This window comes from Taurulus bubalis, assembly GCF_910589615.1.
Source record: "Taurulus bubalis genome assembly, chromosome: 11".
In the NCBI taxonomy this organism is placed as follows: Eukaryota; Metazoa; Chordata; class Actinopteri; order Perciformes; family Cottidae; genus Taurulus; species Taurulus bubalis.
The window spans coordinates 14,679,627-14,696,273 of NC_136599.1; the positions used below are offsets into that span (position 1 = coordinate 14,679,627).

The 16,647-nt window shown below is 42.1% G+C and overlaps 2 protein-coding genes across 2 annotated transcripts in view; one reads left to right on the forward strand and one right to left on the reverse strand.

Annotated features, from left to right (window-relative positions):
- The window catches only part of arhgef25a (Rho guanine nucleotide exchange factor (GEF) 25a), a gene marked incomplete at its 5' end in the record, with an annotated part of 43,525 nt that extends 32,265 nt beyond the window's left edge, over positions 1–11,260 (forward strand). Inside the window, 13 exons of the mRNA XM_079225766.1 lie at positions 4,158–4,282; positions 4,633–4,699; positions 5,349–5,452; positions 5,564–5,633; positions 7,094–7,183; positions 7,646–7,738; positions 8,150–8,200; positions 8,311–8,388; positions 8,511–8,702; positions 8,929–9,109; positions 9,617–9,846; positions 10,081–10,215; positions 11,121–11,260. Coding sequence (XP_079081892.1) covers positions 4,158–4,282; positions 4,633–4,699; positions 5,349–5,452; positions 5,564–5,633; positions 7,094–7,183; positions 7,646–7,738; positions 8,150–8,200; positions 8,311–8,388; positions 8,511–8,702; positions 8,929–9,109; positions 9,617–9,846; positions 10,081–10,215; positions 11,121–11,246 — 1,542 coding nt within the window. The 3' untranslated portion in view covers positions 11,247–11,260. The remainder of the gene's footprint in view (positions 1–4,157; positions 4,283–4,632; positions 4,700–5,348; positions 5,453–5,563; positions 5,634–7,093; positions 7,184–7,645; positions 7,739–8,149; positions 8,201–8,310; positions 8,389–8,510; positions 8,703–8,928; positions 9,110–9,616; positions 9,847–10,080; positions 10,216–11,120) is intronic.
- Positions 11,261–14,787: 3,527 nt separating this feature from the next.
- On the reverse strand, positions 14,788–16,387 carry sp5l (Sp5 transcription factor-like; the record flags this gene model as incomplete). Its single annotated transcript, XM_079226711.1, has 2 exons — positions 16,232–16,387; positions 14,788–15,834 (listed from the first exon to the last, which is right to left on the reverse strand). The coding sequence occupies exons 1-2, from the start codon at positions 16,283–16,285 to the stop codon at positions 14,788–14,790; spliced, it is 1,101 nt and encodes a 366-aa protein (XP_079082837.1). The 5' UTR covers positions 16,286–16,387.
- Between the last annotated feature and the right edge of the window lie 260 nt (positions 16,388–16,647).

The window sequence follows — 16,647 nt, forward strand, 5'->3', positions numbered from 1 at the left end:
TAGAGCTTGAGCCCTATCGATACACAGGAGAACAATAATGACATCTGAATATTTGAGCATTGTGGAGTGACTCTTGTTGGTGAATAAACACCATAGCATTTAAAAACTAATTTCAGTCTGAGCAACAGATCAAAGGGCATTGATGTGATTACATCAGGGGGATGAGGTTAGTGCTTGGTGTAGAGAATAAATGATGTAGGGCAGTTATCTCTGAGCTGTGTTTTCTGTCTCTGTATTTCACCTTCAATCAGAGGTGTCAAGTAACGAAGTACAAATACTTCGTTACCTTACTTAAGTAGACATTTTGGGTATCTATACTTTACTGGAGTATTTCTTTTTCAGACGACTTTTTACTTCTACTCCTTACATTTTCACGCAAATATCTGTACTTTCTTCTCCCTACATTTTAAAAATAGCCTCGTTGCTATTTCATTTTGGTTTGTTTTCACTCCGGCTTGTCATCGTTCAAAAACACACACACAAAAACTCTCCGCCCCGTTGCCCACAGATACATGCGCGCGCACACAGGTGAGCGCTGAGCACACAGCAGCGGACAGAGAGCGTCGAAAAATATGTCGCGTGAAAAGCAGACCGCTATATCTGCGTTTTAAACGCGCCCAGGGTGAAGATTCAACAGCAGCTCTCCTGTGAGGAGCAACCGGAGTTCTCCTCGCACCGGAGCAGCTCTCTGAACCCGGAGCAGCTCTAATGTTCTAAGTGAAACAGCCACGGTGCTCGTGTTTTCTCCCAACAATGAGCTGCTGGCTTCACATATTGCAAAAGTACAAAGTACACGGATATAAAACTAAGTCATTAATAAATACATGGACAAATGCCTGTACTTTCGGGTAAATGGTTACGGTACGCCGTTAACAGGTTACGCTTGCGCGATTTGACGCGACGCCGTGAGCTCGTCTTTTCTTGCTGTTGCGTTAATCAAAATAAAAAAACAGATCTAAGCTCAATATTGAGCATGAATTGAGAGAGGCCGTATCAAATCTACAAACCCGTTTATAACATATGTGTCGAGGAAAGCAGGTCACTGCAGCCACTAATACTGATACAACCTGATGGCTCACATATCTGCACTCATTCTGTTTTGTTTGGCAAAAAAAATTAAAAGCTTCTTGTTTTCCACAATGAGCTATTAAGTAGTGACTAAATATGAGTAATTTTTTGCACAGATAGAACTTACACAAAACATTGTCTGATGGGGCAATCTGATTTACTTGAAAGTGATTGCAATTTTCTTTATTCTGTTATTTATAAAAGCACAGATGAGTCACACAATTATGTTATTTACAGAAAAAGTTTGAGAACCACAGCTCTAAGTGTTTGTGTCGGAGTCGCCGCCGCCGCCTATTTTGCACGATTACAATACTTATAGGCAACTAGTTATCATGTCTTCCGCTCCATGAAATGCATGTTAATGCTCAGTAGTACACATATGGTACTTTAATGTATTTGCATTGTAATAAAATGTGATCATTTTAAATGGGCATATATGCAGCTGAAACGGGTAGCCTAGTGCATCCCACATTTTTCAACATAACATTTTAAAACATTATAGTCATTATGGCCTTTATAAAAATGATTGTTTTGGGGGAGGTGGGGTAGTGCACTATAGGCCCCTGAGATGTGGCTTAAGAGTTTGTCCTTAATGGAAAAAAAACATTCCCCTTACATTACTTTTACTTTTATACTTTTAAGTAGTTTTTAAACCAGTACGTTTACACTTTTACTTAAATAAAAAGCTTGAGTTGATACTTCAACTTTTACAGAAGTATTTTTAAACCCTAGTATCTATACTTTTACTTGAGTAATGAATGTGAATACTTTTGTCACCTCTGCCTTCATTGGCCTCATGTCCGGTGTTATGCATTGTTGTTTTTCCTCTTTTCTTCACACTAATGTCTCTAATCTCACAACCACAGCAGAGCATATTTTGTGATGATACGTTTTGTTGGTCAATGGAAAGTTCTTGTGATTGTCAACAGTTAAACAAGATATGAAGTCAAGAAGGAAGCAGGAAGGAAGATCAAAATATTTATTAAATAGCTTGTCCTGAGGAGCAGTTCGTACAGTCTGTCATCTCGACACACAAATACAATAATAAATAAGATCATTTCAAAATGAAATCCTTTGCGAGTAGCAACAATGCAAAGTAATTGCAGTTTTCAGCACTTGAGACTATGTAACTGTGTTCCTCCTTGGCTCAGTACTATTCCTTTGATTTGTGCTTGCATGTCTAAGCATAGATGGGCCATTTGTGTTGTCTGCTCTATCCCAAAAAAAAGAAATTGCTGATGCCACTACTGAAAATGTAAAAAAAACACACCGGCTTTGAGCATCAGCAATTATTTCTGAGTATGATTAAAAAAAACATCACGTCAAGCCATAAAGAGTAGCATTTCTTGATTTCAATTACTTTAATACTGCAGATTTGCAGCAGTTTCTAAGTCCATAAAGTAGCAATAGATGGATAAACAGTTATAAAACAAAGACATATTTTTATGACTGAACATCTTTTTCTTGGACAACAAAGAAAATAGCAAATGCATCATGCCATTGTACAACACTATAAAATATTTGACATTTAACTGCTTTTTTTCTTACTGAGACTTGAAGCTTGTTCTGACCCATACCCACACAAAACATACTTTTAACAACTCTGTTCTTGATTTATGGAATAGTTTGAAGATCCTACACAAAAGCATGACCTCGGCTTTTATTAAAACTGTTCTCAGTCTTTTTCATGAGCTTCTGAGTAGAAAAACAAAACTTGTAACAGAGGGAGACGGGGTGAACTTTGCCACAGCACATCTGGAGGTGATCAGGGAGACCTGTCAGCCCAGGTGGAACACTCGGCGCAGGGCAGCGAGGGTCTTTATGGAGCCTCTCTGTGTCTCCCTACACCCCTGCCTGCTTTGTCAATTTCATTCTTTTTCTCTCTCTCACACATCATTGTGACAGAACCGAAAGCTCACAACTCGCCAACCAGTTTATCATGAGAATGGCAGGTGAACAAATTGAACTAGACCAGAGAGGAACTGGAAGAAATTCCATAGCTTTTTCCACTTGCTTTATTGCAATCTATCCGATCAATGTAGCCCGTGTATTTCCCCATGAGGTAGCCGCCATGCCAGGGGATTAGCTGCATGTCTGGGGTGTGTGTGCAGGTCTGTGTGTGTGTTTAAGGTGGGGAGGTTCTGCTTGACTAGGACGATTGGACATGGGGATCTAGGTGAGGACAGACGGCTGCTTCTATAAGTTTACACAGTCAGGAGAGAGTGACTAGCTTTAAAAGAAACCACTGAGCAGCATGGCTAAAAATAGAGGGAAATACTTTTGTAAGCACACAATTGAACAGAAGGGTGCATGTGACTCATTGTACAACCATATACATGGCTTATTGTGCAAGACAAATAGAAAAATAGAAAAAACACAAACATGTTGGTCTGGTATTGAGTTAGTGATGATTTGAGTCTTTGCAGTTTTTGTTTCCACATGCACAATGACTCTATATTTGCACCAGGACCCCCGCAGGAAATTGTATCAATTCCAGGAAAAAGCATGAATAGGAGGTCATGTAACTTATGAAAACAATCCATTAGATCAGAGTAAACTTGGGTTAATCCTCCGTGCATTTCTTTTGGTTTTAGTAGATGCAGAAATCGTTGTTTTTTTTAATGACACTGTGTGATGTATTTACACATTGATTTGAATCCTCAGGTGGCTAAATGGAAAATATATTATTTGTTTATTTACACGTAAATCAGAAATGTAATGTACTCATCTTCCTTCGAAGCCAAAACTCCATCGAGAACCTCCACAGCTTTATTTGTCATCTCCGACAGCTTGGGAGCCTGTTGCTCCTCCAACTCTTTATCTTTTAATCTCTTTCTCTCCATCAATCTGTGGCTGATGTGCACAGCACGGACCATTAACGGTGACAATCTGAATCTGATCTTCTTATCCTTCAATCTCTGTTCCTCGTGTCTCTCTGCGCTTTCTGGTCACCTTGGCAACCTGCATCATTATCGTCTCTCTTGTGCTCTTTATCTCCCTTGGCCTTCTTTATTCCTGGCATGATCCCCATTACTGCCAATGGACCTTTGATAAACAGTTTCTCCGTCTGTCTGTCTCCGTCTCCTCAGGACACTCAGTCCACCAGTGTTTTGCGAGATGACAGCGGCTCTGTCTTGATGGACGATACCTCCAGCCAATGGTCAGCTGCGGCCGACACTGAGGAGGAGAGGAGGAGTGCCTTAGAGAAAAGCATGTATGTGTTTTATCAATGTAATGAACCAAATGCAACATTTATCTCCCGTGATGATCTTTATGGCAACCCTATGCTAGTTTGTGTCATCCTTAGAAGCAGTTGCTGATTTCTAGAGAAATTTTCCCGAAAGACACATTTAACCCATGAACATATTGATCTATTTGTTGGAATCCTTATTCTCCACATTTGTTGAATAATATGCTTGTCTGTATTTTACACTGACGCAGAAAGAAATGCAGATAATCTTAACTCAAGGTTCACTTACGCTTTAAACCACAAGATTTTTGCAGTGTGCTAAATAAATTTGGTAGCATAACTAACACTAATCTGCCTCTTTTTGATCTTTACAGGTATGTACTGATGGAGCTTATTGAGACAGAGAAGCACTATGTGGTGGACTTGGGGCTCATTGTGGAGGTAAACCTCACAACCACACAATCTGCCCTGACAGAGAAGAGGGAATTTACTGTGTGTCCCATACTATTTAGTATGTCAGGAAAAAGGTTGAGCATGTATAATCCAGTATGCCAAAATATGAATTTGTCCTATTGCATCCGGTTGCATGTTGCAATATGCAATCCAGCATGCTTTTCTGGCCATTCTGAGCCACAATCCTCTGCGCAGCAGATATATGAGCAAGAAGGTCAAAGTTCAAAGTGCCATGGTATGACAAAGTGGTATGCAACAGTACTGTGTAAGGGCTGCAGTATATAAAAGTAAAAAGAAAAAGTATCTCAGTCTGTCCGAAATCATAATCACAATTCCTCTACTTTCCTCCATCCTTTGGTCTGCCGCCATCCCGCTGTCTCCAGTCTTAAGCAGATTTTGTGAATTATTATCTTGAAGGGTATTTTGTTGCAAGGCAATCCATTTTACGGGTGTCTTTAATAGATGGAGTTATTTTGGTTCAGAGAAGAATTCTTGCCATCTGAACGTTAATAAAAACGTAATATTAGCTGCTGTGTGTTATAACACTCTATCTGTATTTACTGGTGGTATTCAGAGCCCGGTGCTGGTTTTTGTTGGTGTGAACAGACGTCAGCAGTTCTGTTATTTTCCATTGCAGGGTTACATGGCCACAATGCACTCCAAAGGTATACCGGAGGACATGAAGGGAAAAGACAAGATTGTTTTTGGGAACATTCACCAAATATTTGACTGGCATAAAGAGTAAGTCCCTGATTTGTTTTGATTGATTGAGAAAAATGTGTTTTCTCCAATTTAATTCAAAGTGAAAGACAAACTGTGATTTTCTTGTGTGTGTATGTTTTCTCTCTGTAGCTACTTCCTGGGAGAGCTGGAGAAGTGTATAGCAGAGCCCGAGAGGCTGGCTCAGCTCTTCATTAAACATGTGAGTAGGTATAAGCGCACACACGCACGCACAAGCGCGCGCACACACACACACACACACACACACACACGCACACGCAAACGTCAGTGGAAGTGTCTGGGTCTGCTTCCTTGTGCTGTTCGGCGTGAGGGTAAATAGAGCTAAGAAAACATGCAGAGCTCCTGTTTATCTTATGCCGTACCTCTCTCCCTCTCCCTCAACTAACTGCCAGCGTCTCTCCTTCCACTTCCCTTTTACTGATACGTCTTAGTCCAAACTGTGCTTTTACAACAGCGTACACGGCAACCACTCACATACACACGAACAACACACTGTCCGATTTTCAGCTTAGGCCGGACTGGTCCGGAAACACCAGGGAAAAAACAGCTGGAAAAGACAACATGAATAAGGCGAGGAATAACAAAACCTCAGCATTCGCTCTTTGATATGAAGGCTTTTTCCCAACCAAACCGGCGACCGATGTCCTCCTACATACTCTGGCTCAAGAATGAAGCAAAGCGATGCATGTATCGAAAGATTCACTGTTAAGTATATTAATTAATATACTTTAATTAATTACAATATATTTTCTTAGAATAGAGCCTGAACTGGAATAGGGTCACACGGCTCATACAGAGAGCTAAATTAGATTTATGTATCTTAGTTAAGTGGTGGCACATGCAGACTGAGCAGACATGATGAGTAATTTGACCAACTTGTCTTTTTCTTCTTGTGACAATGATTAAGTTAAATGTCTGTCTCTCTTCAGCTATATTCCCTCTGTCTGAAGCTCTTTAAACAATGTAATAAAGCTCAGCCCACTGGATAATTAACTTAAAAAGCCTGTGGGGGAATAAAGAAACTTAACTAAATCTAAGCATAGTGTAAAACTTTGAAAACAAGCAGACTGGGAACATGGCCGTAATGAAAAGCAAAAAGCCCAATCTGCTTTTAACAAGAGCTGTGTCCCCAATATGCAACATGTGTGTGTGCTCACACACGCACATGCAACATGCAAACACAGCAGCCACACCAGTATACTGAAAGCTGGGAGTCGGAAGAGCTCATATTTCACATGCAGTGTTATGCAATGTCCATATTCAGGTGAAGCAGCTCACGGGTCTCTAGGTTACAGAGCCATGCAGCTTGTTGCTAGGTACAGCCTTATGTCGGCAGTCTTTGAAAGGCTCAAGTTGCACTGAGTGTAACGGGTGAATTATGTATAACCTGATGCTCATCTACATGTTACTCCATTATGACTCTCAGGACGGCCACATCTGCGCTCCCATGCCAATTAGTCACAGAAGAGTAAGCGCTAACCAGACAGGGTCAGCGTCAAAGGCCCCGCACTCTGAGACAAATCATCATTGCTCTGCTCAGAGACACAGCCATTGATTGTTGATGTTTTTGCACAAAGAATTTTCATTTATCTTTAATGCAATAAAGATGGTTTTGCAATGAGATGTTTGTTTGGCTTTTAGGAGAGGCGTCTGCACATGTATGTTGTGTACTGTCAAAACAAGCCCAAGTCGGAACATATCGTATCGGAGTATATTGAGACTTACTTTGAGGTGAGTACCTCTTTTTTTTGTTTGAGCGATCAATATTTAGTTTATTTTCATTCTATAAATGTCAGAAAATAGTGAAAAATATCCATCAGAACCAGAAATTACAACCACAAATATTACATGTTCAAAGATGAAAACCAGCAAATGTTTATCTAATAGACCTCAATTATGAAAGTAGTTTTTTCTAAGTTTCTGCTGAACTACTTTTTGATACTGTACACTGGATACCAATGATAGAGCACTCACCTGCCACTCAGGCCTGTAGTTAATAAGCCCTTCAGTATGCATGGGTGTCTAGCTGTCCCTGTACACTATATTATACATGGCCATGTGGGTATACAGTATACAGTATAATCCTTGTGATATGCTGTTTTAGAGGGATTGCATTGGTCATAGCCGCTGTGTCGTGTGCTGTGGCTGTCATGTTGACTGGTGTCGTGTTATTGTGTCCGTCTCCGCTGTCAGGAGTTGCGGCAGCAGCTGGGCCACAGGCTGCAGCTCAACGACCTGCTGATCAAACCTGTGCAGAGGATCATGAAGTACCAGCTGCTGCTCAAGGTGAAAAGCAGGGTGCTGCTATGCTGTTGATCACTCTCTCTCTCACACACACACTGGTGTTCCCTGTGCAGCTGTCTGACACAGCATGTTCAGTCACAGCATTGTAAACATACAAGCACGCACAAAAACCAGGCGCATCTGTTCAGGCTACTTTCCAGCCAAAGAGGAAGAGGCAAATTACATAATAAGATTATTACCATAGGATTTAAACAATAATACGTGAAAGCCTTTGAAGATTATCATAAAATGACATCCTTGGTATAAAACTTTGCCTAAATATAAAACGTTGCCCTTTGGCATTCGAATGAAAGATGGGTTCAACACCCATAAATACTCCTCCAGATGTCCTCACCTTACTCTGAGCAGTAAACCCAGAATGCTCTGGTGAACATGCTGTGTTTATTTGAACAGGACTTCCTGAAGTATTACACCAAAGCTGGGATGGACACAGAGGAGTTGGAGGTGGGTGTCCTGATTCATAAATATAAGGTTTAAAGTGAGGATTTGTGTGAGCAAAGCCATAGTTTGTATCAGTGGTCTTTGTAACAAACTCACTTTGGTCTTTTTAACAGAAAGCAGTGGAAGTGATGTGCTTTGTGCCAAAACGTTGCAATGACATGATGAATGTGGGCAGACTACAAGGCTTCGAGGTACGTCTCAGGAATTTAAACAATCCTTCAAAGTCTTCAAAGTATGCCAACTATTCAGCCCAAGAATATCAAACCGTAACCACTTCCTCGGTTTATTGTATTTATCTTTGCTGTGGTATCAGGGGAAGATCACAGCCCAGGGCAAGCTGCTCCAGCAAGACACCTTCACTGTGACCGAGCAGGACAGTGGTTTCTTGTCCCGAGCCAAGGAAAGACGTATCTTCCTGTTCGAGCAGCTCGTCATCTTCAGTGAGCCAATCGACAGGAAGAAAGGTTTCTCTCTCCCTGGATACATCTTTAAGAACAGCATCAAGGTGGGCTGAGCCTCAGTGAAGTCAGTTTTAGCAAAATAATATATAAAAAGTACATTTTACTCCCAGGTTATGAGTTACACAACAGATTCACACCACACTAATTATATTCTGCCTAAATCAGCACACGTTACATAATCTCAGAGCAGGGACTTTTTAGAGGCGTGGATTTAACGAGCAACCCGGCTGGATGAACTTCTACCAATGCTAATCAGATGATTTGTTCCAGGTGAGCTGCCTGGGGGTGGAGCCCAGTGTGGACGGGGATGACGCCCGCTTTGTGCTGACATCCCGCAACCCAGATGGAAGTGTGGTGCGCTTCCAGTTGCAGGCGTCCTCCCCTGAGATCGGCAGGGCCTGGGCAAAAGATGTGGTTAAGATCTTGGATAGCCAGCGCAACTTCCTCAATGGTCAGTCCTGGCTGAACTACACCAAATCTCCTAGATCTATAAAACATTTTTGATGAGATGATTTGTTTGTTTGACCACGTAGAACTTGTATACAAATTTTACTTTGCATCAGTAGTTTTTATCATTCCTAACTCATCACCCTTTTTCTGGGTGGAAATGAACTTCCATACTCTTTAACCTCTTTTTTAATCCTTTGCTAAATTACTTGTGCAACACGGACAAAGTGTTGTACTGCAACCCCCATTTATAGCATTAATAGGCACTATACAAACATTTAATAAAATATGTAGAACACATTATGAGGTAGTTGTAAGCAGATTAAAGTTTGAATTAATCATAACTCATCCTGTGAGTATCCAGAAGTGGAGGCTGATGTATAAATAGATAATGAACAACATTATAGCATAACACAGTTGTAATATGCAAAATATGTCTTCATAGGAGAAGTTCATTCAATAACCAGGTCCAGAGTTTTATTAGAACTGTCTCTGTTCCCTTGTCTTTCAGCCTTACAGTCCCCTATTGAGTACCAGCGGCGAGAGAGCAAGTCTAATAGCCTGGGTCGCAGCATGAGGCCCCTTTTGTCAGCTGCCAGTGCCCTGCGGCCACACTCTTCTGCCTCTATTGACCGTCATAAGCTGCCCTCCCTTCACTCTCACAACACCTCCCTGCCCACGCTCTACCTGCCCAGCCAAGGCCAGGGCCAAGGAGCCATCGAGACATACTCACTGCGGGATGTAGGTTTCTTCAGCTGTCTCTTTCTCTGCCCTATGATGGGACATTGTTCTGCAATAACTACCCACTCATGCACCACATTTCTATTTATAAGACACTGGCAGCCCTGCTCATCTCTTAAGCTTTTTTTGGCCACAGGACTAGTCTGTTGAACACATGGGATATCAAAATTGCAAATTGTATTGTGTGCATGCACTACTGTGTTGGAGTGACCTTCCTGTTGTTTGCAACTGCAGCCCACTGTGGTCCAGCCATGCCCTGCTGACTCCCACACCGTTTCTCCGTCACATGTCCAACTGGGCTTCACTGATCAGCCAAACTGTCAATCTGTGTCAAATGGGCTGTACACACCTACCACACAAAGCACACAGGTATTGTATATTTATGCACTTAGAGACTAAGCTGTCTGTCGGAGCCTCAATGTTACATTCAAAACGTAATTATTTTACACATAGCTGGACGTGGTGAACAGTCATTATTCATCACAGCGTTGGGAAAATGAATGACAAAACAAGCCACAGGAAGATAACACCCGGGAAATAATGAGCCATTGTACAACATCTAACAATTGTTACAATGTGCTCATTAAGGGTAATTAAAAGATGAAAGACTTTAGTAAATGGTAACCATTTGTTTAGACACATGCAGTGAAGGGATTTGTCGAGTCATAAGAAGAGTTATTTCTCCCCCTATTGGATGAAAAAGGAATCATTAAAAATCTTTTTTTTTCTGAAGGAAATGGATAACAATGCGCATGTTTCAATTAGTTGAATACAAAGAAGGGGAATTCTTACATCTCAATGTTTTGCACAAAAAAATTACATTTTCCATTTCAAGCCCTTGCTTTGAAGTTTTAACCATCTGGCCGGTCAACAATGGTAACATCTTGTTGTTGGCCTTTAAATTACCATTAGCGACGTCTCCTGTCATCATTAGGGTGTTATGCTCAGTGAGGAGGTGTTGACAAGGTCAGTAGTATTTGTTCGCCACCTCTCTCTCTCTCTCAGGCTGGATAAACTTTGTACATAATAAAACAGGAAGTGGGTTAAGCTTGACGAGGAAGTCAGAGAGAGATGCCTATCAAGGCCAGATAAGTGTTTCCTATACATGTGCTGGGATGAATAGATGGCACTTTAGCCAGTTCATTTTTAGACTGTGGCTTTAAATGAATAAACTGTGACTGTTTGTTGTAAAAGTATATCTTTTTTAATACAGTTATATTAGTAGATATGTGAGTACTTTATATCTGTGTGATGAATGTTCACTCCATCCCCAGCAGAGAGCAGGAGAGGGCTGCCGTAGGGGTCAAGCTGCGGATGCTGGGAGCCAGGCTTCACTGTCGGGCCCCTTAGCTGGACGACGCCCCAGCAACCTGGCTCAGCTAGCCGAGGATGACCTTTGAACTCTGTTGACATCTGCCTCCTGGGTCAAGAGGACAGCAGCTAACGCCACAGCTGTGGAGACAAGAAGACTTGTCTACTGTCTGTTAATGCCAGGCTGAACCCTTACCTGGCTCAGTGATTATTTCTGGATGATACTTAAGGAACCTGAAGGAACATATGAAGGAATTATGGGCTGCAACTATAAAACGACTTTGCTCCTGTTTTTAGAGAGCCATTCAATTGGAGGTGACTGGCCTTGGCCACCTCGAATGTACATGAGCATCACCCAGTGATATGTTTCTGTGTTCAGAGTGAAAAAACTCAAAGGACACTCAGTGCTTTTTACCTTTTTGAGAGTTTGTACACCATACTCTTCTCTCTTTCAAAGGGCAAGGGGAATATGTTTGAAGAAATATCCATTCCTAATTGGGGCGGTCACTGGAGTTATGTGTGTGCCTGAATGTATCTTTATGCAAAGATGTGTGAATGTGTTTGAGTGCATGAGAGTGTGCAAGTAGTGGCCGTGGCACCTCTTGTACCCTCTGGTAAATTTCCTTGATCAAGTTCCTTTTTTTGATTCCCCATTGTGAAGACTAATTCATTTTGTCATTCCCCTGCTGACTGAGTTTGCTGTTTCTGTCGACAAGATCACTAAAGGCCGAACACTTGATGTGAACAAGCCACAAGGACTTCGCTCACTTGAATTTCAAATGAAAGTGAAGAACTTTCCTTCTTGCCACAGTGTTGGGAGCCCCTGTGTGCTCTGTTATTCCGTTTGATTGGCCCTTGTTTGATCTGGACAAAAAAAAGGTGCGAGGGAGCCCCCTGGAGGTTCTCTGCGAGTATGACGTCACTTCTGAATACTTTTAGCTCTTTGGGCAACTCCAGAGTTGCGGGAACCAGTAGGTGCTTCCAAAGGGACTGCAGTGCTGACCCAAAGTGTTGCTTGTGGTTTGGGCGGGCACATGTCCTTAAAAGTGCTTTGGTTTAAAATAATACAAATTGTTTTTTTTAGTCCACTGTTGTCATGTCATGGCTGTGCACCATTTCTATACTCGCTGTTAGCTTTTGCCCTCATGGACTAAATACTGTACAGTGCATACCATAAAGGCAATCGTACATTTCCACTTCTAAGATGAAGTACGGCCCAGATGTGCCAAGAAGTGTTACCGTTTCAGTTGGTTAAAATGAAGGAGGATATGTTGCTTGATAAACACAGTGATGCTGATGAATCTGCATGCTCCCTCAGACAACAGTGCCAAAAAAGCAGCTCACCACAATGTTTCATGCTCTTACTTATTTCAGTTGGTTACAACTCACAAATCAATTGTAGATATCTGTGTTACTATCTCGATTATCAACTCCTAAGTGACAAAAAGAAGAGAGTGGAGTCGATGAAGAAGGCCATTCTGTTAATATCAGGCCAGTTCTGCTCTGTGGCCAGTAGAGGTCCCCACAAGGCTTTCACTTTCAGTTTAGTTAGATCATACAGCTGCACCAAAGATCTATAGGCCTCATATTTCAGTGCTCACAATGAAGCTAAAGCTGCTTAATAATCTGTTCGAAACACCATTATTACACTAAGTAAACTGAGATGTGAGTGCAGCCACCTCACAGAATCCATCTGCAGTTAACGTGAAATGGTGTGTTTTCATGGGAACTACTGATCAGACAGTGTTTCTTTAATACGAAATAATACCACGACAGAGAACCAAAAGCAAGGACCTAAAACCACGGGAGGGTTGGTTAATGCCATGTACGATTGAGTAGGAACTGTTGTATAATATCAAATAAAAAGTGTCTTTTTGAAACTGTGTACTGTTTGTTTTTCTCTTCTTAATCTCTAGATTCAAACTATACATTTAATGTTTACAGAGACTTCTCTTTTTTTTTAATACTGTACGTTCTTTTTAACCGCTCATGCCAGCTAATGCTGTCATCCATATACATTCTCACAGTGTGCTCATTTCTTATTAATTTAATTATTAATGCAACTTTAGTATTATTTTTTGCTTAAGACCCAATGGAAGTCTTCAGGCTCCACTTTTGGGAGCCTCTGAAGAAGACAAAAGCAAAGCACTTCGCTTGCTGTGGCATCCCCCTTACAGAAAGTTCAAACAGGATTAAAAACAAAGAGAAGAAACCCCTGGATGAGCAGACATCTGGTTGGCTGGCCTTTGAATAAAGCCTCATTCTGGGCAGTAAAGCAGGGCCGATCGTAACACTGCTGTGATATATGGAGGTTGGGGACGGAGGGGGTATAAACTTTCACAAGGGTGCAAAATCAAAGGGAGTTCCTGTCACCACTGAGGGGGTCTCAGCAACAGGGGTCCCATTCACAGGGAATTCCTCTCCAGTGCCCTCTGTTGCATCTGTTGACTCAATCTTCTCCATTGAGAGAAAGAAAACACTCATTAAAAGCCACATGACTGTGAACTTGATTGCAGCAGGCGAGACAAACAACCCCATCAATGGATTGACTATTTACTTTGAGGTGTGAAAATCTTTGAACAGCCCACCATGTTAGGGCTTCTTTGGGAGCTTCTTCCTTCACACCAACAACACAATGAGCAGCATTTGTATTCTGAAAGCAATCAAATTATCATTTAAATAAAATGTTGGACCTTAAGGAGCTCTGGGGCATTAGAGATTCACACATACTGAATGAGCTAAGAGGGTTAAAACCATTGACTATCACAGTCAATCCTATATTTACTTCACAATCAGTCGCCAACACATAGGAAAATAACATTATTAGAAACAGGGGATCGTTTCAGCAAGGACAATGTTTATTAAAATGTGCATGCGGCCATAACCCTAATAAAATTGTTAATGATATTTGTACATAATTTACAAAGAACATTTAAAATGTTTGCTAATCTGGAGCAACGCCGCTTCACATTACTGCTTAAGAGCAGACAAGATAAATCTGTAGATCAAAGACTTACATTTCAAAAAACATCCCGACATTAAAGCTGACAAATTTGGGTATGTTTTGGAATACAAATCTAATGAATAGCAACAGAAGTATATTTACATTCTGAACCCGTTAACAAGGGCAGGAATGATTATTATTTTTTACAGCAACCTTTCGCTGTACTAAGGCTTACATTTATTCTGAACACAATATGGACAACATGTAAAGATAAACCCTGCGAGATTTCTCTGATTTCCGTCACATCCTTCTAAAAATATTTACAAAATTAATGATTTTTCACATCTGTTGAAATTCAAACAAATCTTAAATTGTTAAAGGCATAACATCTGTTTTGTTTCAGGGGAAATCCGTTTGTGTGGCATTACACTGAATTCAGCAAAACTCTCATATCTCTGAAAAAGGCTTCAAGTATTCTTCAAAGGTGCCTCAAATAGCACACAATTACTTTAATTAAAAATGGTCTTTAAATATATTTTTACTGGAAGTCAAAAGTAGGGCTTTGACAAGGGAAGATTTCCGGGCCGTTTGATGCTCACACTTGAGTGCAAACCTATGGCGGTAAGTGTAAGTCACACAGTCTGTTCATTGTTGATTATTATTTTTGAATGATTTGATCACAGAGATCACTCTCTTTTGATATTGGTGAGCAGAGGGTCCGTGGTCTGTGAAGGCTGCCCAGACCGGCTCTTCCTGGTCTGGTGGGTCTTGACGTGTTTGGAGAGGTGATCGCTCCTCATGAACCTCTTGCCGCACTGCTGGCACCCAAAGCGCTTCTCTCCAGTGTGTGTGCGAAGGTGCCGCTGGAGCTCGTCTGAACGGGTGAAGCTTTTACCGCAAAACAGCCAGTTGCAGATGAAGGGCCTCTCCCCGGCATGCCAGCGCAGATGTGCCTTGAGGTGAGAGGTCTTCTTGTACACTTTGCCACACTCTGGGATGTGGCAGATGTGCAGTCTCTTCTTTCCGAACTCTAACCCCCCACCATTTGCCTGGCAGTTGGGGCATTTGCAGCGGCGGCAGCGGCGTGTGGAGCTCAGCAGGCCCTTGGAGGTGCCTTGGAGAAGAGCAGCTATCTGGGGCTGGTGGCCCAAAACCAGCTGCCTGCCTAGGGAGAAGGGATGGTTGGCGGGGGTGGCGTTGGTTTGGGGTAGGCTCCACCACTGCTGCCCTTCGTCCACATGGCCTCCAGACAGGTGGTGCCTGGTTGAGTTCTGGATGAAGCTGGGGAAGTTTTGTCCCACACTATTGTGTTGAGGATAATAGGGGCCGGTGGCCTGCGGCTGCGAAGACAGCACTTTGACGGGGGAGAGTTCGAAAGAGTAGGAAGAGGGAGGTTCAGCTGGAGGGGTGAGCGGCAGCTCATGGTGATGGTGGTGGTGGTGATGATGGGGGTGATGATGATGATGGTGACCCAGACCAGGCTGCATGTGTCCCGGGAACTGCACCTTAGGTACCGTAAAGGTCATCTGGTGTGTGCTGAGGGCTGTGCTGGGCGCCAAGTCGTTGCTCCAGAGCTGAAACATCCCTGACGTGGAGCTGACAGTGCTTTCGTAGGGGAACTGGGAGCCTTCTGAGCCCATAGCACCTCCAACTTGCCAGGCCTGGCTACAGGTGGTGGCCAGGAAGGAGAGTGCGTTGGGTGCTCCCTCTGGAGACGAGCTGGGCGTCCGGTCCTGCATGGTGACACACAAAACATACATCATAAGCCACTTAGTGGACAACGAAAAGTTTTAAATCTACACTAATTTTAATAAATTAAATTGTTTTAATTACATTATATTAAACTATTCAGATAATGTCAATATATGTAACCAAAGAGTTAAAAAAAAAAACAATTTTCAATTTACCTTTGTCCTGATTGTTTAGTCTAACTTGCCTCTTTTTATATGTTATAATTATTATGTTTTTTTAAATTTATATTTTTACCACTAAAACAAGTTTGATTATGTTCACACAGATCAAGCACGTGCAGCATTAATCATTCGTTACGCACAAGTTGCGGAGTTTCCACCGCCAGAAAAGCAGATAATAATACATCCACGTGCAATGTGTCAAAAAAATACAACAAACCTGTAAAAAGGTATGTAAAAAGTTGTCAGTCCTTTGTATCGCCAGCGCAGCCATCTGTCCTCGCGCTCCTTCTCCACGCACCTGCAACACCAACTGCGCCGAGAGGCGACGACGTGAAGTCTAAAGTACAAAGCTCGGAGCGCAGAAGAAAAAGATGCTCACATTCGGGTCTCGGGTGACTGAGAGACTTTGGCAGAGTACACTGGGAAATCCTGCGTCATTCAAATGCCCCTCAGTCCACTACGTAAATACTTTCTAGTGCGCTCGCAGTCCAGATGATTCGGTGTTGAAGCGTCTGAAGTTAGATGCAAAGTGGCGCGCAGTAAATCCTTGCGATCATCTCAAAGGCGCCTGAGCTGCATCTTCTCTTTATAGAGAGAAAAGATCCTCTCAACGGGGTCTCCGATATGATGCAG